At 44.8% G+C, this 23,100-nt stretch overlaps 1 protein-coding gene across 1 annotated transcript in view; it reads right to left on the bottom strand.

The window, feature by feature from the left end:
• Positions 1-22,894, bottom strand: part of HERC2 (HECT and RLD domain containing E3 ubiquitin protein ligase 2) — a 1,611,099-nt gene extending 1,588,205 nt beyond the window's left edge. The window contains 2 exon segments of the mRNA XM_078658234.1: positions 18,072-18,176; positions 22,646-22,894. Coding sequence (XP_078514360.1) covers positions 18,072-18,146 — 75 coding nt within the window. The 5' untranslated portion in view covers positions 18,147-18,176; positions 22,646-22,894.
• Between the last annotated feature and the right edge of the window lie 206 nt (positions 22,895-23,100).

Here is a 23,100-nt window from a genome sequence, read left to right as displayed (position 1 = left end):
CCCCGCCCCATCAGCGGCGGCAGACGGGCAGAATTCTGTTAAAACAGTTAATTTACCTTTTAAATAATCCCCTGTGCGGGTATTTTATAGGAAGGTTTCTATATTTCCAAATTAGTCCTTATTCTAGTTAACTGTACAAAACTCTTCTGTCTCCGAGTAGAGCAGCGCGTTATCTCCGAGCCCCTGAACATTGAAGATTGTATAAAGTTGACTGATTCGCATAGTTTCGAGCTTGACCCGCTTTTTGTGAACTTAGGAGCCCCGCAGATAAATCTACCGCATTCTGTACTACAGGCACACGGACAGCGGGAGGGGGGCGGGCAGGCACACGGACAGCGGGAGGCACACGGACAGCGGGAGGGAGGCGGGCAGGCACACGGACAGTGGGAGGGGGGCGGGAACGGGGACACGAACAACAGGGGGGGCAGGAACGGGAAGACGGACAGCGGGAGGGGGGCACACGGAAAGCACTCACCTGGACCTGGACTTCCTCCGGCGGCGGTCGGCCGCGGAATGGCGAAAAGAAACCTCGACGAACCAAAAAATAAACCCCGCCCACCGCCGCACTGACGTGTCCAAAGGGGCCGGATGAGAAAAATTCGCAGAAACGCCCACGAGTCGCCTCGCAGAATGACGGACGCCTCTGTTTCCCAATGGCTAGCGTCCATTTATGGAGCTAGCCAATGGGAAACCGAGGCGGGACGAACATCCATACTGGTAAACAAAAGTTTTCGCCTGCGCGAACCGCTGCTTGCGCAGCTTTTCGCCAGGTGAAACCTAAAAAGCGGTAGTCTTCCAAAGAATTAGGTGGGGGTAGTGGGAGACATTTAGGTAAATCCTAAATGTTCAAAGGCATCATATGCAACGCTCCACAAAGCTTACGCCAACTAGTCATGCAGAGTTAAGCATTCTCTTAACATGGACAGATAGGGATAATAATCCTTTTTAGGATTGTCAGTCAGGCCCATTAATTTTCACAGGACTAAAGGATCACTTATAGCCAGAAGAGGAAAAAGGTAAGTACTTAGGCGGCGCCACTGGGGACCAACACCGTTTACCCGCGGGACTGCTACAACGGGCCACGTAGTACAGCGACCACCTCTAGGGGCCTGAAGTGAGCGATTGCTAAAGGAGCCCCTGTGGGTGCAGAAGAGGGGTAGTCTCCCTACATTGCCGGGTTATTCGATTAAAGGCGGCACAAGCAGCACTCATATATCGGGTGGACCCAGACGAGAGGCAAGTGGGACCGGGGAGCGAAACGGAGGTACACTGAGCAGCGCCCCCTGCGAGGCGGCCGGCTGAGTAGAAGGGCAGAGCGGCACCACACATGGGAGGTGAGAGCGCACACCGTGGGGGCCCATTGATGGCACCAACGGACGCCGCCTAAAGTACAGAGTGGCGGCGTGAGATCTGCCCCTTCCCTTCCCCCCCCCCCGATATTGTTGGTGGTGGACGGACCCGGCGGGCGGTACTGGAGGGGACTGGCAGCGGGGGAAAGAATCGGTGCTGCACAGGATATGAAGGCAGCGCAACTGGTGGCCAACGCAATCTGCCCGCATACAGTAAAGCAACCACTCATAGGGGCATGAAGTGAATGGCGGCGAGAGGAGCCCCAGCGCATCAACAGGAGGGACAAACTCCGTACATTACCGGGTGCCTGGATTACCGACGACACATACGACACCCCCCCGGCCTCAGTGGCTCCAGGCGAGAGGAACAGGGAAGCAACACTGAGCCGTCTTGGAGGACAATAAAAAACACGAAAAAGAAAAGTGAATAAAGTGCAGGACCAGCGCCTTGGGCATTCGGGAGTATTACTGCTGGAGGGGGTCCCCCCCCCCCCCGCTGCCGGATCGAAAGGGGGCTGGGGATAAGGGCGCGGAGGAAGATGGAGGCTCCAAAGTGACGCTGGAAGATGTAATGGCGGCCCTACATCAGGTGCAGACCACGGTTGGTACAATATCAACGGATGTCACGTTCCGACGAGCAGATCTACAGAAAATGTCAACAAGGTAACTGAAGTAGAACAAGCGACGACATCTCTCACTAAGGACACCAAGCTCCTGATTAAGAGAGTGACACAACTGGAGGATGACAACAAGCGTATGGCGGCAAAGCTGGTGAACAAGAAGGGCACTCCCGCCGCAATAATGTCCGAATAACGGGCCTTCCGGAGTCCGAGGGGGGACCTGCTATGGACCTCTACGTTGAAGACCTCATAAAAAACAAGCTGCAACCTAAAGGACTATCGACCTTCTTTTCTGTGGAGCGGGCCCACAGGGTACCAGGAGGGCGTCCGAGACCTGGAGCTCCCCCACGTCCGGTACTGGTACGCATATTTAATTTTCGGGGCAGGCACGCTGTTCTCCGGACGGCACGAGTGGTGCCACCTATACGAATACAAAACTCTGAGATCTCATTCTTTCTGGACTACACTGCGGCGGTCGCGGCACGCCGTAGGAGCTTCCTTGAGGTAAAAAAGACGCTGAGATCCCGTGAACTGCCATATTCTATGCTCTTTCCAGCAAAACTCAGAGTGGTGGCGGACAAAAAAACGTGTTTTTTCAACACGCCAGAAGAAGCTCACGACTGGCTTGAAGGATGGCGACCGGCGGAGAGGTCAGGCCGGCCGGGAAGGAGGCGAAGACAACTGGGTAAAGAAGGTGATTCTGAGGAAGTCGAACAAGAAGAAGAGGGGGATGCACGCATAACTAAGGACTCCGGGGAGTGAGTTCCTCACGCACAAGGGAAGTACCCCCCCCTCTTTCTCTTCATATATAAGGGGAACGCACCTAGTTGTCTGTTAGGGCCCATCTCCTTCTGTTGATGGTGAGGGACTTATTGATGGCTCGGGACTAAGGGACTGGGGGGGTGGTCGGTCCTCCTTGGACTTTCCCACCCTTATACAGACATCACTACCAGTTGTAGATCCTTTCAGTATGCCAATGGGAGAGGACTCACCAGTTAGCTGGCAGGGGGGCTCCGATGCCATGAACCCGTCCTTATCCATACTCACGTGGAATGTGCGCGGACTGGGCGATAAAATCAAACAGGGCTTGGTTCTACAGTGCATAAAAAGAGGAGGCGCAGCAGTGGTACTACTCCAAGAATCACACCTCACAGGCACATCTAGAAAGGCCATTGCCAGATGGGGATATAGAATGGTGGCCCACTCCGAATTTACCTCAGGCTCTAGAGGGGTTGGTATATTGATTAAAAAAGCAGTTCCCTCTAATCATCAAAGACATCAAATCTGATGGTGCAGGTAGATTTGCTGCAATACGTGCACAGTGGGAAGGGATAGCCCTAAATATTGTTTCTGTTTACATACCCCCAACATTGCATACGGTGGCCTTCCCGGACCTTAGCGCATTCTTATTGGGGCTGCCGGCGGGGGAACTGATCATTGGGGGGGGGGGGACTTTAATTCGGTAGCTAACAACTCAATAGATAGATTCCCTCTGAGAGCAAATATAGCGGGGACGTCCCGTTTTTGGAGCTTCATGGACGCAATAGGACTGGTGGACATTTGGAGGAAATATCACCCCACGGAGCGTCAATTTACTTATCACTCCAGTGTTCTTAATAGTCTCGCCAGAATTGATTATTTCCTGGATCGTTGGGTAGCCTTTGTAATATCAGTAGTGTAGAAATCAAACCACGGGGCATCTCTGACCACTCCCCACTGATACTTAGCTACACACATCACCTACAGACACGGCGTCGGACTTATCCAATACGTCCTCAATATCTCCACAATCACAAGATTAGGAAGGAATTGCAAAAGGTGATGAAACATTACTTTCAAGATAATGTTGGGTCAGTAACCTCCTCTGTCACTTTATGGGAGGCATATAAGACAGTCCTCAGAGGACAGGCAATAGCCTCCATTGTAACTCATAAGCGAGAAGGACAGTTGGAATTACAGGCTCTAGAATCGGCAGTGACTATTGCAGAAGCCCAACACACCAGTGACCCAACCCCCGATGTGGCCCATAGCTTACAACTTGCGCAGCGCCGACACAGGGAATATCTGACGAAACAGGCCAGACAACAACTGACGAGCACACGACATAAAATTTATGACGTTGGGAACAAGGCAGGAAAACTGCTGGCATGGCTGGACAAACGAGAGAAAAGGGACAAATGGATAGCACAGCTTATAAGGGAGGGAGGGCAACCCACAACGGAACCAAACATAATAGTACACATGTTGGCAAAACACTTCCAGAAAATATACTCCTCAGACTCGACGATTTCGGAGGATGAAGCACTGAAGCACTGACTTACATAAAATACCCCAAAATGCCCAAATTAGCCCCTGAAGAAGCACAAGTATTAGAAGGTGACCTCACGACGGATGAGGTGGGAACAGCTATTAAGGCGTTACAATCGGGCAAGGCGGTAGGGCCCAATAGCATACCGGTCGAATTTTATAAAAAGATGACTGACTCACTCGCGCCACACCTGTTGAATATGTTTGTTGAAAGCTTAGAAACAGGAGAACTCCCACCGGACCAGCGCACGGCCACCATAGTAGCCATTCTAAAGCCTGGGAAACCGGCGGATCAATGTACCTCATATCGCCCTATTTCACTCATGAATGCAGAGACCAAAATCCTCGCCAAATTACTAGCGCTTCAACTTACGCCACATTTATCTAAGCTCGTACATCAGGACCAATCGGGCTTTATGCCCGGCAGAAACACAGCACTAAATTTAAGAAGACTGTATGGGGTGATGGCGGGTGCGGCTTATCTGCAGGAGACGGCAGTGCTACTCTCACTGGACGCACATATGGCGTTCGACATGGTCCATTGGCCCTTTCTTTTTGCGGTATTGCGCCATCTGGGTTTCGGTCCAAAGTTTTGTGCTTGGATCAGACTACTCTATATTAAACCCATGGCACATGTTACAGCTAATGGCGATATCTCTGAAGACTTTCCCCTGGCCAGGGGCACACGCCAAGGCTGTCCGTTGTCGCCACTACTGTTTACCCTGGTACTAGAGCCTCTAGCGGCTTGGATACGTTGGGAACCAACTATTAAGGGCCTCAGATGGGCTGATAATTGGGAGGATGGAATCTCCCTTTACGCCGACGATATCCTGCTGTATTTCACTTCCCCTAGGCGTTCCGTCATCAGTCTTTTGGATGTCTGCACGGCTTATGGACGGGCATCCGGATACACTATAAACTGGTCTAAATCCACCATGTACGTGCTTCATGGCCGCCACCGCGCCTTCCGGACGGCTGTCCGTTACAGACTGTGAAAAGCACGTTTAAATACTTAGGGGTTTATACCACAGCTAATTCCGACGAATTTTACAAACTGAATTTGCAGCCGCCGCTCAAACGTCTCAAGCGAGACATACGACACTGGGAGTCGCTGCCGCTGACCCTGCTGGGACAGGCGGCGCTTTTTAAAATGATGGCTCTGCCTCGCTTTTTGCATATTCTAGAAAACACACCCTATCCAGTGCAAGCCTCCTATTTCAAAGCGATTGCGGCGCAGGTCTCCATTTTACTGTGGGGCCATAAGCCCGCGCGTATAGCACAAACCAAGTTGGCGCGCAGCTGGTATGATGGTGGTATAGCACCTCCAGACATACACCTTTATTACTGGGTGGTGCAATTCAAAGTAGTTAATCAGTGGATACATCTTCCACAATCGGAACCGGCGTTAAAGGCCGACAGAGAACAGTTAGGATTGTCTGGTATGCTGGCTCCCCTCTACAATAAAAAATTATCACTAACAAAGTTTGGACCACTGCGACACACACTTACATTATGGCATGCGGCGCAGGCAAAGCTGGGTTGGCAGGGGGTATTAATGCAGCTTTAGGGAAGCGGTTAGGGAAACTTCAACGGACCAAAGGCTTTGATCGTTGGGATGATATAGGGATATTGACGATTGGAGACATGTGGCAGAAGGGAGAAGTGCTTTCCTTTGACACACTACGACAACAATACGACTTAGCCCCCTCTGAACGGTTCAGATACGTACAGATACGACATGCCTTAACGAGAGCACTAACACCTGACTCGGAAGTCCCAGAGGCATTCCCTCTGGAGGACAGATTGTTAACTGACTAAATGCCAAAGTTTGCTAAATTTTGCTGAGGCCGGTGGTGTGCGTAGAACTTCGTCTCGAGATATTTGAGCTAGCGGCTTATCAAGGACTGCTCTTTCACTTATTTGTTCCGAGACATCCCAAGGGGTATACATATACACCTAAGGATGACAATTTGATACTTTTTGCATCGACATATTTCATGGCCCTGCATTCAGTCGCATCACGGAACCTTTGATTAGTAGCTGCACCTCTATATTGGTGCATCTCGTCTTGTTCATTCATACTTTATACTGCATTGGCGGTGGACAAATACCTTTTGAATCTTGCCCTGATGAAGCTCCAATGGTTGGGGAGTGAAACGCGTTGGCTGTCCTGTGTACTTTGAAAAAAAAGAAAATAAAAGAAAATTCTATTTTTGCTAAATTTTGGTTTCCTGCAATTTATTTAGCGATTGGTGCTGCCTCCACGTTTTCTTCAAACTACCTATCTGGGATTCCAGTGGGGCCGAACCACAGCAGGTCTCGGAGGTTGGACAGCACAAAAAAAACTTGAACATCTTTACGGGACTTTGGAAATTTGAGGTGCATTTTCTTTGGATCCGCTGTGTAGATCTCTTTGACTAAATGCCAAAGAAGGCGATCTCCCTAATTTATCGTAAATTGGTAAATAATCTGCCTGATCCAACGGGAACCCTAAGGGAGAAATGGTCTCACGATTGTGGGGAGATTGATGAATCGGAATGGCAGGAGACACTAGCATCCCCGAAAAAAGTAGGCATTCCCTTGCGTCTCCGTTTGGTACAATTGCGCATACTACACCGCTCCTACTACACTAGAAGCACTTTACATAAGATAGGAAGGATAGATCATCCCTACTGTCTGAGGGGATGTGGTGAAGAAGGGACCTTTTATCACACCATATGGGATTGCCCCAAAATAGCCGAATACTGGACACAGGTGTTAAGAACTATATCTCAATGAGAGGGAGTCTCACTACTACCGGAACCCAGGCGTTGCCTCCTAAATATATGGGAACCCAATGATCTTACACGTTCAGGGCTGGGCGACACTGGGTATGATGATGGCTAAGAGAAATATAGCGCAGAGGTGGGGTGGAATAGAGGGACAGACCTTAGCGGCATGGAGAGGGGACATGGATGCAGCCATGATAGCGGAAAGGGCGGTGTTCAGCAGCAGAGGCTGCCCTAAAAAATGGAAGAAAATTTGGGGGGCGTGGAACACTTACAGAGGTAATATCTGTGAACCACCATCAGATCATGAGGATAATAGTTCAGACTCGGAGTAGACCCACGGACACAAGACTAGCTATGAAAAGTCTGATCTCAGCTGTTGGAAAAATGTTTATTTGTGACTGTATAATACTTGAAAAGGTTTCTGATGGGAGGATACTGTGCATAATTTCATGTATGTGTTCAAAATGGTTGTATTGTATGAACCAGGAAAAACATATACAAATATTTTTTTTTTAAATAAAAAAAAGGCAAGTACTTGGGGGCTAGCCTCACCTACCAAGAGCCATTAATACTGTGTATGAGGGGCAGAGGACTAATTAAATTAAGCAAATCTGGAAGGTCACATTGTGCAGCAGACGGACTGTGTCTGGGAGAGGACAGTCACAATGGTTCTCAAGCGACCATCATTTTCAAGACATCTGCAATTGTGGGTACTGCAACCATTTAGGCACATAAGTAAGGAGGACAGGATGCTTACACAGTGGCATGGGGGGGGGGCTGTTGAGAATTAGGTGCCCTTTACCCCGGAGACAAGTTCATCACCTTCCAAGAGGCACAGGGGACATTTATTGTGAGAGGCAGGGTTGAGGTAAATTTGTGCAGTACGCCAAGCTTGCTGGGGTCGCCACAGGGAACTGGACTGGCTTCCCAATGCCCGGGGGAGACTGCAGCGGCTCGGGCACCTCCGAGTCAGCTGACTGTTGTGACAGACTGTCATGATTAGGCTGGTTGAACTTGTGTTGCCAGGCCCCCACAGCACCTTCAAGTTGTTACTTGTTGCCCTAACCAAGGGTCCAAGAAGAATATAATCGATATGCACTTTTACATGTCTATGCTGTTTAATGTATTATGAAAAGCGTCCTACACAGCTTGTCACATGTGAGAATACACCTGATAAGAAACAAGACCCACAGAACCGTTGTTCTTATTCTTATGTCATATCTTGTTTCCGGATTTGGGCGCAAAGTGTTTTGGCCTGCATTATATACTACATTTCTCCAAAGACTTATCACATTACCGAATACTCAGCCTTGGTCTCGAGTCCAGCATACCCCATACCAGAACATGCAGCCCTTCTTCAGAGCCCTGGTTATCCAACGGCAGAACACTCAGACCGTATCCAGATCATGTTATCACATTTTAGAACTTTGAGGCCCCAATCAGACTCACTGTTTTCCCAGAAATGAACCTATGCCCTTCTCTATTGTGCCAGTTATCCAAAGACTGAACTCTCACCCCTTCTTCATGCCCTGATCTCACATTACAGAACGATCACTCCTTCTTCAGAGCCTATTATCCTAAGCTTTGCGTTTTTACCGGCTTTTTAGAACCTCCAGCACAATATTAATATATTCATTGCAAATACAAAGTTTGCTTATTAGTTTATTGCTTACATTTGTTAAGTAGTGTGAAACTTTCATAAAGCTTGATACTGTATTAATACCTCATTCGTACATTTAGGCAACTGCCGACAAGAAGTACACAGGTTTCTTTTTTACACCTCAACTCACATTTCACAGGCCAGCTTCTCTTACTTATGCAAAGAAATCGTACACGTCGGACACACAGGCATGTACAGAGCAGAAATTCAGGCTTCTGACGGGGCTTCAAATCTGCAAACAGTCTGAGTGAGTAAACGTCACTCACTGGTGCTATTTGTTGCTTTCTCAGCCGAGGTATGACTGAACAAATACAGAAACTGACCTTACTTATTGCACTAATAAAACAGTGATTGGATTACTCCTACAGACATATATACATTGGGCAGGAAGTACTCAGCCACATGATCTGCACCCAAGACACACCTCAACCCACTTGAAAATTCTAATAAACTATACGGGGGGTGTGGGGGGGGGGGGGGTGTGGGGGGAAACACACCTCAACCCTTGCTCCTGGTGTGCCATTCGCTGCACTGTCCGGAACAAACCTGGGCTACAGGCACACATTCCTCAGACACGGTCCATGAGGCGTCGTGAGCAGCACTGTCCGGAGCAACACACCTCAGCTACAAGCACATATACCTCAGGCACTGTCCGTGTCATGTCGGTTAGTGCCATTCATCAATTTCTAGTGCTTTGCAGCAGTTTCAAGATCTTAGAGATTCTTGTAGCTCAAATGGGTGTAATTTTTAATATTTATGTTTTGCTAGTCTTCATTGCTTGATTTTTGCTCGAGAAAAAGTGTCACTTATAGTCGTTGAATGTTATTCATTATTTCACAAAATTATGAAAATGGCAAACATAAGCAATCTGAAACCTTGGCAGCTATGAACAACGTGCGTAGATGTTCTGCTGCTCTTTTTATACGACTATCAGATATAGTAATAGGCCAAAGACAGGTAAAAGTGCAACACTTATTTCATCTCGAGGCTTCTTTGTGATGCAAGTGTATTGTTTTCGTTTTACCTAATGTTTGACTTACCATGAATGGACTGGCAGCCAAAAGTGTTGCCCCTTCATATTTTGGAGCGAAGTAATTTTATTTATAGTAAAAAGGACACCGAGTACATACATACCCTCAAGGCAAGTCACTAAATGCCAACTTTTTAACTAGCAGCAGAAAATAGTAATTACATCTTGTGCTGATGTTCAAAGTCAAGTGCTTGTAAAAACTGGATTTGTACAGAAAATTGGTTGCAAGTTTATGAAAGTTGAATACCATATAAAGACATAAAATATATTAAGTGCACTTTAGGATCTGGTTAAATAGATTTGGGCAGAGATCACAACAGCGATATAGAAAATGGAGTCCAAGGTAAGGTTTTGGACAATACATAGTAGTCATTGGAAAAATAAAACACCAGTTTATGCAGTACCGCTTTGGAAAATGGGACACAAAAGATCTAAGGCCATCCTGGAAGGATCAGACATCGAATAAAGAATGTCGCCTATGCAAATATAAGGAAGAAACTCTTGCACGCATTTTCTGTGTTTGCCCGAGATACCGGATAGAAAGGAAACAAATGCTGAAAGGAATTTTTAGAGAGCTAGAAATACGAACATGCAGGCAAGCGGTAACCTTTTGGCTGGGTTGCTCCTCTATATCACTTATATGATGGGGAGTAACATTTTCAAAAGTAAACATGAAAGCAATATAACAAGCAACATAAGGCACCTGAACCTTAACAAAGAATTACAATTGGTAAGCAAAACCGGCAGATCATTTCATGAATAAAGTAAAACAATTAATTTGCACAAAGCATCAGCACTTTAACCCAAGGTCTATGTAACGCACAAAGGAAGAAAAGTTCTTACTTTGGGCAATAGAACTGAAGATCAATTAATAGAAATCAGGTATTGAAAGAAGCATTGGAAAATAAAAACAAGGCCATCGCACTTTAAACCCTAGGACAACAAGAATGAAGATAAACGAATTAAAATGTACCTCAGTATAATATCATTTTAAATATTAAAGCATGACTTCTACTCGTTTTTTATAATTAGTCGTATTTTAATACTTAATTTTAAGATTGTATTATTGGAAGTAAATACATTTAAACCAAATTGGGACAATATTAGGCAATTGGTGATTTACACCAAGCTCTTGCACTTTAAATAATGGGACTACATTAAGAACAAAGGAAAAAGGCTACCCTTCTTGTAGCGAGTTTTAATTAACAATTAATTGAGCCATGGTTTCATGAGAACTGTACAAATGCAAATTTGTAAAATTCGAGTTTACAGGACTTTTTTAAAGATTCGATAGGTATTTATGCCTAAAGGAATCTATTATGAAATTTAAGGAATGTACGATTGTGTAATGGTTTTTATTGACCAAATACCTAAATAAATAAATACGAAATAATAGTACATGTGGTAAATCTCAAGGCCAGACGTGTATGACAAGTATTCAACGCAAACAAAAGTGCACTTCCTTAACCCCTAGCTAAGCTTAAAAAAATAGTACCTACTGGAACTGTGTGACTGAATCATGAACATAACAAAAAGCGTATTGTAGGCCACATAAGTTACTTCCAAATAGCAGAATTCGAGGGGTATTAAAGACTGCATTTAACAGGAACACATTATACCACACCACTTTGACCATGTCTGCATATGCTTCAGCAGTGACGTTAACAGGAAACGCTTCTTGAAAAGTTTCAGTCATTTTCAGGCAACGTGAAACATATGCAGTGTAAGCACCATGGATAAACTCTTAATATAAATATGCAGAGGGCGTCAGTTCAAAAAAGGCAACAGACAATTGTACACATTCAGCGGATGAACAAATCTCAGTCCTCTAGGGAAGCAAAATAAAAATACATTGGGGTCTATCAGAATGGCGGCGATCCGCCTGCCACATTAGCATGGCAGGGGGTACCGCGGCGGACGGAAAGACCGTCCGCCGCTTTTTTGCCGGTAGGCAATCATCACGATAGCTCACCGGGCGGAAAAAGGTCTGCAATATGGTGGCGGTGTAATGCCTTTCCATGGCAGAGTATCCACCATGGAAAGACATGTAGTGTTTCCTTTTGGGGCCTGTTGCGGGCCCCCAGGGGGGTGGGGGGCTGCACTTGGGGGTAACCATGGTTCCCCCCCCCCCCCCAACATTGGCATACACAAGGTGGCCGGCACCGCACTGTGCCTGTCACCTTGTGCATGCCAATGCACAACATGCATATATGCATTGTGGCGGGTGCTGCTTACTGCACCACCCGCCAAAATGCAATATATGCGGGATGCCAGGGTGGCGGTGGCATCCTAATTGGCAGTGCAGGACCACCGCACCACTGGCGGCCGGTCCCAGCACCGCTAGGGTGGCCGGCGCACTGGAGACCGCCTGCCATCCTAATAGACGCCATAGTTTGATGCCATCTCAGGCATTCTAAAAAAAACTTAACATAAGAGAAGTCGCTTAGAAGTTCAGATGTTAAAATGTATGACATTCCTCGTCACAGACCTAATATCACTTATAATCATTTGATCTTTAAACTATGCTGCGAGGACAGATTCAACAAGTCGGGAAAGCTGTAAATTAGCCCTAGTAATTGTAGGAGAGGCAATATCATAATATGTATATATTATCGATCTGCTTTGATAAACATTTCTTGCCAAAATATAAACACATACATATACATAACATAAACACTTGATAAATTAAAACGAATTGTAAAAGCAATATCTCAAATGGTTTGATTAGCTCGATGGGTCAGGGGAAAGATGTATTCACTTTTGAAACAACAGCATCTTAACTAAGAACACAAATGGTTTGCCAAAGACCACATGGCAAACAAAACACAATTAGTCACACATACTAGACTAGGGTTTACAAAGTGAAAGAAAAACAAAGCTCAACCTTTTGATACAATCTGATCTGAAAGCTAAACTTCACTTGGTTTTCACAAAGTCTGAAGGCTCAGCAAAGTCATTTCGAAATAAGAAAAAATACCATGCAAAAACGAAAAGTGAACGAAACGAGCACTAGCGAACCCCTTGCTAAAGGACAGGGCCAGGTTTTGGGAGGTAATAAATCATTTTTTTTCCTCTGACCAGGATACCCTTAAGGTGGAAGCTACAATCCCTGAAGCCCAGTGGGTGACCCATTTCACAGGTGTATTTCAACCTGCTGAAAGAGAGTTACTACAAAACAGAGATTCACTTAGATCTTATTGGTCAGACTTAGCCCCAGCACGTTTAAAAATCCCTATTGAAATAACGGAGTATTAGCAATAAACCAGTCAGCTCCCGGGAAAGTGCCTGGCCTTGACGGGGGTCCCTGTTGACTTTTTTTTTTTTTTTTTTAAACAAATACCAACGTATCGGGCCTAGTATTTAACAATATCTTAAGAAGTGCGGTTGAAGGTGAAATCCCTGAGTCATGGAAATTTGCCACTCTTGTCCCTATTTTTAACAAGCATTGGCATTGCCAATAGGTCTCGTCTTTGGGACCTTATAAGTGTTTAGCCATGCAGCATATTATCCTGGGTGCTGTACCACAAGAGACTGAAGAGCTATAGGAGAAAATCTAGTGAGCGAGAAAGAGTCAATTAATGGGGAGGGGAAGACGGAGGAAGAGAGAAAGGTAGAGGAAAACAGAAATGAAGAGAAAGTTTGTAGGAGAAGGAAAGTGTCAGGTGGCACTGGTGAGATGCAAAGATGATGTGTCTCGAATGCTCAACCCAAATAACAGTCAAGTAGGAGTAAATGAACCATTCATCTACAGACAGACACTGCATCACGGGTAAGATATACCTTTTGCTAGAGGAAAGATTTCTGTTTAGAAAATTGCTATACTGTACTTAACCACATGAGCGCTAGCGAAATTCTGCCCCTGTGCTCATTTTTAAAAAAAAACATTATTCATGACGAGCTGGGCTCGTCATGAGCGTGCGAGGAGGCTACCTCATGACGAGCCCAGCTCGTCATGAGCGTCGAAGGGGTTAATTCAGTTTACAACAGACCGAATGCTCCACGCCGTAGACAAATGGAGTGGACATTGTTTCTTATATGACAAAGTGCTTAGTAACTGGACAGAACGGGGACAGGTGCTTTCAGAAGTACAGGATCGATTTTTGAGGTCTAATGAATATATATATCTTGTTTTTAATTGATCAGTGTTGATGATCAAGTGGTTTCAACTCTCGTCAAGTAAGTTCAGTAAAGGAGCACAGGGTGACTTAGCCCCAGGAGACAGTCAAGGCAATTCAGAGCCTAACTGAAAGTAATATGTACAAAAGTAGTGAAATATTTTATTTATGATATACAAAACTGTTACACAGTTCTGCAAATGCCTTCCACCAACTTGATATTCAAAAGCAAAGGAATCAATTACCCAAGGCATTTTAAGCGGAATAAATATGTAATGCATGCAACTTTATTTGGACATACGAGCAAGCCTTAAAGTAACTACCCCCGCCACTGCATGAAGACCAATGGGAGATATTTAAACATGCAAAAAATATTGTTTGATGCTGTTCACAAGATTGAAAGTTTAGTTTGCCAGTGCTGGTATTTTAAGATAAATTTTTCGGAATAATGAACTTTGCACCACTGCCTCTTTAATGTTCGAGACTTACAGCAGGAGCGTGAGAGTAAAGTGTTCGGCAGACAATCAGCTGTAAAAACGAGTAGACTGGTTTTGTGTGGAGGAGAGGCTCTTCACACAAGTTTCTAAGGACATGGACTGATAGAACAGAGTGTAGAGTAGAGTAAAGGACTGATTGATGAGTGAAGCAAGGCTCAAGTATATGGAATAGGCTTGTAAATTATTTGCATGAGGCAAAGAAGCTACTGCACGAAAATAAATGGGCTTGATTGAGAGTGGATAGCTTCTCACGGGGCGGTCGGAGGTCACGTCAGCGTGACAGTGGTTGTGAAGTGTTTGGGTGAGGTAAGGACGAACTGTGTCGGTGGGACGTTTATGGAGTGCCATAACGTTGGAGAACGCTGTGCAAGTTATGTGGAAGGCTATCTTGGCGGGTCAAATACTGAACACTGGGCTGCCTGAAAGCAGTTTCGGGCGGGTCTGCCTGTGCAGAGGGTGGAGCCACGGAGGCACGAAACATACAGCGAGTGAACTGGCTGTGCAGAGACTTTCGTTTTGTGCTTGCGTGAAATGTTGTGGGGCTCTGCGGGGAGGGAGAGGTCTTAGCTTGCATGGAGTTGCCGGGAGGATTGTGCTGTGCGTGCAAGGACGGTTTACGTGCACGAGGGCGTGGGTCTTCCCAAGCAGGGGCTATGAAAGAAACTGACAGGGTAGAGAGATGAGGCTAGCTCCAAGTGCTGCCTACGCAGTATGGATGGACTTCCTTGTAGATGAATGGCTGCATATATTTTAAACCAACAAATGCAGAAAACGAAATGTGACAAGAATGCAGCAAATATAGGGAAAGTGGCGGCGCATTAATTATCAAACTATTTATGGAATGTCGTGGGGTCGTGCAGTGTGTGTGGGAGGGCTAAGTATGTAGGGCTGTAGTCGTCTTGAATCAATTGTGGGTGACACAATGAATGGAAGGATGTTGGACATGCACGCAGTGCAATTGTGGCAAGCCGTAATGTGTTGTGGGTGGATGCGTGAAGGAGATGTCGGATCTGGCTGTGCAGGAGATGGATTCATTGGGGGTGAACGGTAAAGAACACAGGCGGTGAGGGCTGGTGACAAATTAGATTCCAGTGTTTAGACCTCAGCCGCCGATTTAAAGGGCTGCGAGCGCACAGAACTCATGGGCACTGACTGGGGCAGCTGGCACTACGTAATGACCTGCATTCACTACAAGTAGAGGGGGTGTGAGCACCAATCAAAACAAGCGCAGCCTGCTCCGAGGATACGGCGGCGGCAGCCCCAATGGGTGTGACGTCAGCTCTTTTCAAGCACTTGTGCTTGCACTGGTATCCACCTAGCGGAAGCGAGCAGCGGCAAGAGAGCCATCTGCTTGCTCCCGCAAGGTGGATGCCAGCAGAAGCACAAGTGCTTGAAAAGATCTGACCAATTTCTAAAGGTAATCTCCTAGAGCATAGAGCAGCGCTTGTGCACTCCCTAGGCGAGACCTAAAAAGGAAGACACATTAGCTCCAGCCTGTTATAGGCCAATTTCTTAAATTGATGCAACTGCAAAAATCCTGGGACGAGTAATCTTGGCACAATTAGAGACATGGGCAGAAGAGAACAAGGTTTTAACTCCTGACCAGTTTGGGTATAGGTCTGGCAAAGGGACCGTAGAACAAACATTAAATCTACACCTCATCACTTGCAAATACAAGAAGGCAAAAGGGGGGAAGCTATTTGCATGGCTTTTATCAACCTATCAAGTGCCTTCGATTTAGTCAATAGGAATAAATTATGGGAAATAATGCAGAAGATGGGGAGGAACAAGACTTACTCACCCCAATAAAAACGCTTGCATTACGATATGAAAGTCTTGTTTCGATATGGTCCGCAAGGGGTTGTATCCAATCATATAGAATCTTTCAGAGCAGTAAGACGGGGATGTATTTTAGCCTGATTCTTATTTCTGGTTTACATGAATGGCAGAACACTTATTACGGGCGGATGTTCCAAACGTGGGAGATCAATCAGTGCCCATACTATTATACGCGGACGATATAGTACTGTTCGCCCACACGCCAAATGCACTCCAGAAGCTGTTTGACTATTATACGGTGTATATGGAGGGTTTGGATCTAGAAGTGACTCAAAATCTTAAGCCATGACATGTGGTCCATTGCGCATGAAATCTTAACACTTCAAAATGGGGTGGGGGATTACTGCTGAAAAGGACAGGTGATTTTAGCTGTCTAGGAATCGTTTTTAGCTCATCCCCAAGATGGAAATCACACCTCCATATGAAACTACAACAAATGGGAAAGAACATGGACGCCATTTTCCACTCTGCAAGTATTTTAAAACTTAAACCCTTGGCACAGATAACAGCCTTGTATAAATCGAAATGCATCTCTGCCACCCTATATTGAGCAGGGGTACCGGGGTACCAAAAAGCGGACACGCTCCAACACAAAGAAAACAGTTTTGCGCATAGATTGCTTGCAGTCCCCAAAAAATACTGCACATTTTATATGCCACGAGAAGTTAGGCCTACCTTTTATAGGAGATCAGATAAAAATTGCACCACAACTCTTATGGATCAAGTGCTGGCAAAATGCACAGGTAGATTTAGTGAGAGCGTTTATGCCAGACTGTCTATCCCTAGATAATGTGAACAGGATACCGTGGCTGGTGTATGTAAAATAATGTTTTCACAAATTGGGCCTAATAGAAATGTTTGCATCGCCCAATCATATTAGGGCCTGTGCCAAAATCATTGTGAAATGTCACCATGCGGAATTCTGCCTTTAGGAGAGATTACAGGGTGTATTGAATATGAGAACAGTTGAGCAGCATCTGCAACTTTCAAAGGTTAAAATTGCTTAAACGTATTTAGGATGGACAGAGAATGCAAATGATCTACTTTATTTATCTTAGTTTAGATTAAATGTAATTCATTTTAAAGTTACTTTTCCAAAACTATGTGTATGGTAGCGCAAATTACCCTCATGTCATTGTAACAATGGTACAAAGCAGAGCATGTAACTTTTTTTTATTCTGCCCACTATCCTCAGGGCCAAGTAGCCCTTTTTTGGCATCCTTGCGGTGTAAGGCAGAGATTAAGCAACATCGGTTAGCAATAGAATTTTTACAAAAAATAACAACGATAGGCATATGCCAGGCAGTTTTAAACTTTATTAGGAGTGGGATCTAGATTAGAAACCTTTATGAGTTTATAACTCTCTAATGGACGTTTTTAACAATAATCTTGTTCTTATTACCATTTAGAATTATTTATGAGGGAAAATCTTAGATTGTTATTTTTTTTTAAATACGTTTATTTAGGTCTTAGAATTTGTGATGTTTTATATGGGTTTATGGCAAATTGCCGAAATAAAGAAGTTTTGACTTGACTACTTTAAACTGCATCACCAAAATCTAACAGTAACATAGCCACAAAATATCATGGGCAAGATGAGCAGCTCATGCAGGCAATGGCAAACCATGAAAAAACACATGGAAGACAATGGCTAAAAGGGCGCTAAACCCAGTCGCCTTCGTACTGCTTTTCACCCTTTTGTGAGGAACTAATGACACGTGATCATTCTCGCGAATAAAGGCATCTGTCCCCAGCTGAAAGTGTTATGCCAGGAGACAAACCTTGTACTAATATGCAAAAACAAGGCAACGCTCGAAAACTCTGCACACAAACTTATGTTCTAAACCATCATTAGATTCTCAGAAAGGTAATTGTCATCTTACCTGCAAATCTGTCTTCAGCCATTTGGAATCCAACCGAGCCTGCGCAGCCAAACAAAAAGGTTCCGATGGCATCATCCTTCCCCCAAGTATAATCCTAGCTGAGGTCTGTCAGATAAAAATAAATAAATAACTGAAGCATTTCTATATGACCGAAGTTGCTATGTACAGACATCAAAGTTTGAGAACACTCTCCTGACATTAATTGGGACACCCAACATGCATCTTGTATTTTAGAAAGCTATTAAGAACCTGCTGTTCCCTAACAAATGATCCATCAGGCGCAGATTTCATGACGTAGAGGTAAATATACACAATCTGTGAGCCTCTCCCATTCGTTCTCACTTTCGTATGTGGCGACAAGGCAGTTTCAACACAACAAGAGCTCCTTGGCTCGGCCAGAACAACACTAAGGGCCAGATGTAGGTATTTTCGATTTACCGACTCTTAAATACCGACTCATACCGAATCGGTATTTAAGAGTCGGTAAATTGGAAGGAGGCAGATGTAGGTAAAAAATTACAGATTCTGTAAGAGTCGGTATTTACCGATTCTGTAAATACCGAATCTGTATTTCCTATTGATTCCTATGGGCCTTAAAGCCCATAGGAATCAATGGGAAATACAGATTCGGTATTTACAGAATCGGTAAATACCGAATCCTGGCAGGGGGAACGGGGTGTCACTTTGACACCCTGTAGCACCCCAAATGCAGGCTTGTGTGCCATGTGGCACACATACATGCCCTAAGGGCATGTCTGTGTGTCACATGGCATAGGGGTACATGCACAGATGTGCATATACACTGGAAATCGGTATTTTACCACCCAATAGGATTGGGTGGTAAAATAAGAAATCCTAAGGGCCTGTGGCACTGCAAACTGTGCCACCTACATATGGATTTACAGAATCGGTATATTTACCGATTCGGAAAAATACCGAAGTGGTAAATTTACCGAATCGGTAAATTCCGACCCACCTACATCTCAAAAGCCAAATACCGGTCGGTAACGGCCGAAATCGGCCGTTACCGACCGGTATTTGGCTACCTATATCTGGCCCTAAATACGGATGCAGACAATTCACACATTACGAGATGCTGCTTATTTGCACAAGTCAATTTTTACATATTTATCTCTGTGCAACGTTTTGTTTCCTGTACTTGGAACGTTAATGGACTGGATTGTTTAATTAAAGTATTTTACTGACTTGAAAGAAAATAATAAACTAAAGCACATCTACAGCAAGCCAAGATAACACAGAAATGATCTTAAAAACCAAAACTCCAACACACCCATAAAAAAAAAAAGGCAGTCTCTTGACTATCTCCAAAGCACTTTCGGGCCTCATGAAGCACTATACAACTACAATACAATATCAAAGGTTTCTCCTGATGCCCAACACAAGTGAGTGTAAATATTCTATACCAAACAAATACACCCCAGTATTACAGAAGTTGCTCCTTAAACAACAAAACAAATGTACACCGGGGAGTTTAAACAAACTCATCGCACTAAAAACCAAGAATAACTATCCTGCCTGCACGACAGTGCCAGCGGCCTCTAAAGTTGATCGCCAGCAACTAGGGCATGAAATAAATGATTGATTGCTTGTTTAGAAAGCAACTCCTGCCTGAAAGCGAAGCATATCGAGACACCGAGAGAAAAATCAAAACACAGCCAGTGGATAAAAAACAACCCCCGATGACCTCCTTGAGGATAGGGTTCATTATTTTAATTGCCGGTCATCACATTAGAGAACAGAGCAAACATGAAGCCTATCCATGCTGTATTTACCCTAATATTAACCTCACATTAAAGTACTGAATTATTCACATCAAAAGCATATCTTTCTACATCAATGTGGTACCCTTATGAAACCGTTGCCTGGGAATGAGTAGTCTCAGGTACTACGAATCTAAGGTTAAAGATACTCAAGACGTTGTCTGCTGAAGTGTGTTGTTTGGGCATTGCCTGTTGCCTGAATGCATTTCAATCAGCTAGTCCAGAGGAATTATTAAGAAGTGATTATTTTAGAGCCTGTGGACTTCGTCATAGCACTAGGTAATCCATGAACATGTAGTGTGCAATTCAATCCGAAGTGGAAATGATGTGACCGAAGCGGTATCGTTGGGGGCAGACTTCGTAGCCACTGCAAGACATTGCAAATATCGGTCTAACTCTAAACTAAAATTGTGGTGTCTGAGATCATAACTAGTACAACACTATCTATTTGGTTTTAAGACAGACAGAGACATTGTGCACATTTAATATTATGGTGTTGACAACTGCAAAGTGTACCAAAGCTTTTCAAAACGTGGATATCTACTAGAACTCCCAAGTACACATGGATGGAAAAATAATTGGTTTTCGCAATGAAACAACTTAGAATTATAATATTGGCTCTTACTATACAGACAGTATACACAGTCACTGTTTCGTACTCATTCGATTACATGGAAGGGAAAAAAGAAGCTATGACATTAGTTTCTGCAAATACCTGTTCTGCCGTAGAGTAGTCTCTCGGCTCTAAGGTACATATGCAAAGAGTAGAGATAAAGTGACAGTGATCAGTAGAGCTCCAATTAAGAGTGCTGAAATAGAGGTTTTTAAAGTTAGCGTCTGAAATGTTTGGGCTCTTCTACTTCTTTCAGGGGCAGAGGAAGTCCATTCCACAGTTTTACCACACTAATAAGACAATGCATAACCACACCGTGTAGACGGTGTAAATACAGAGGGCACTAATAGACAATGCATGACCACCCCGTATAGACTGTGTAAATACAGAGGGCACTAATAGACAATGCATGACCACCCAGTGTAGACTGTGTAAATACAGAGGGCACTAATAGACAATGCATGACCACCCCGTGTAGCCTGTGTAAATACAGAGGGCACTAATAGACAATGCATGACCACCCAATGTAGACTGTGTAAATATAGAGGGCACTAATAGACAATGCATGACCAACCAGTGTAGACTGTGTAAATACAGAGGGCACTAATAGACAATGCATGACCACCCAGTGTAGACTGTGTAAATACAGAGGGCATTAATAGACAATATATGACCACCCCATGTAAACTGTAAATGTAGAGAGGTCTGAAGCCGAAGCGGATTTGTTAAAGCACAGAATTTGGGGCAGTTGGCATCTTCTGAAGCGTTGCTGAATGAAGATTCCCACAAAAAAGTATTGTGTACTAAACAGAGCAAATTACATTGGACGTGCTATTTCACAGGGAGCCAATTATAAGACGTTTATCAAGCTGGAATGACATAACCATGCCAGTTAAGGGTGCAAAGCAAGTGCCTCCCTGCATTCTGGAATTGTCATAGTCTGAGCAGCAAATAGAGAAACTCCTGGACTGGCACTGTTTGAAGTCCTAAACCACTTCTAAACGCGAGGTGTTGAATAAAGAGAACTAAATATTTGTCTCTTCGATTAAGTACTTCACCAAGGATTTCCAAAGGCAGAGTTAGGTATGTTGATGGAGTTTAGACAAAAATACAGTAAGTGGCTGGATTTTGCCACAGGTGCACGGGCACCTTTTATGTTGGGTGAGATGCCGTTCTATATTCTACAGCCATAACTAAGAGGGTGGACGCATCGACTTATTTGATTTTCTGAACCCAAGCGTCACTACTGAATTTAAGGTAAATGACTAGGAAGAAAAATGACAAGGGGCAAATAACTGGGGTTACTAAAGCCAAAATGCCACTGGAATTTAGATCAATTATAGGTGCGCTGAATAATACTATAATGGTAATGAGGCCTGGCACCTTGCGCCTCAAAATGTACAAGTTAAGGGACTACTGGTGACGGCAGTAAAAGAGCCGTTAAACAACGACAGCAAATTACACCCATTCGGACGAAGCAACCCCCTGAATATTAAATAGGTTTAACAAAAAGAGATAACCCCAATGACATCACTGGGATATCTTCTCAATTATACCTTAATCCGGCCCAGAGATAACATCCCCAAGCTACAGCTCCCCAACCGATTCCCACTTCCAAAGGTATGTGCAGGAACACCAACCATAACTTTCATTAGATTCAAGTCAAAATGTGGCTAGTTGATAATAACACTGCGAGGCACAGGCTCGATAGATAAATCAAGTAACATATTTCTGCAGAGAGTCACAGAAAATGATTTTGCAGGCGGAATTTGGGCTTATGTTTATCAGACACTGTGTGCCTCATTCTGTTTCCTAAATATCTGAGGAGGGTTTCGTTTGTCATGACTGTTGGTGCTGTGATGCTGAATAGAGGCCAACACCCCTACACCATTCTCATCTACACTGGTGACATCAGAGCATGTCCAGGTTGCTTTACTCTATAATAGGCAACAGAGCAATAGGCTAAAATGGAGGGGCATAACCATCCAGAAGAAGGGAAAGCAAACAACCTAAAGATGGGAAGGTGTATACCAAAAGACCTCGTAGATTAAGTGTCTAGCCCCGTACTGGCAGAGAAACAGACGCCGTGACCAAGGGCTAGAGGAATAACAGCGGAGGCCTTCTATAACATGCATACAATGTATGTACTGATTGGGGGCTTAAACCGTCGCAGTGCTTACCCGTTAGTGTGGGCGCCCGGGGTCTTCCTTCCCTCTCTGCTGGCCGAGGACGGCCCCTTCTCCTCCTTTCCCGCTGACCGACCCCTCTCTTCTGCTGCTTATCAGACCCCCATCGCTCTGGACAGTGCAGTGACAGTAGTGAAAGTTCCACCAATCACAGAGACAGAGAGGGGTCGGACGTCAGGCCATTACGCCAATCGCTGAGATCTCTTGGGGCGGGACATCCGCTTGGCTGAAAGGTATAGAGTCCAACGTTCCCCAGCAGGGAGCTCGGAACAGCCGCAGAGCGGCAAAAGGCGGATATGTCAGAATACTTCTGGTCACGTGAATAGCAGCCATCTTAGAATGGGATCAAACTTAATACCGAAACTGTAGGGAACTGATGTGTTAAAAGGCTCAGACATGGTTAACCTCTTCGTTACCATCGATCCTGAAGGCCTTTTATTTATTTATTT

This window comes from Lissotriton helveticus, chromosome 8, assembly GCF_964261635.1.
Source record: "Lissotriton helveticus chromosome 8, aLisHel1.1, whole genome shotgun sequence".
NCBI lineage: Eukaryota > Metazoa > Chordata > Amphibia > Caudata > Salamandridae > Lissotriton > Lissotriton helveticus.
The sequence above is the reverse complement of the archived record's forward strand: the minus strand, read 5'-3'. Positions and strand labels throughout refer to the sequence as shown.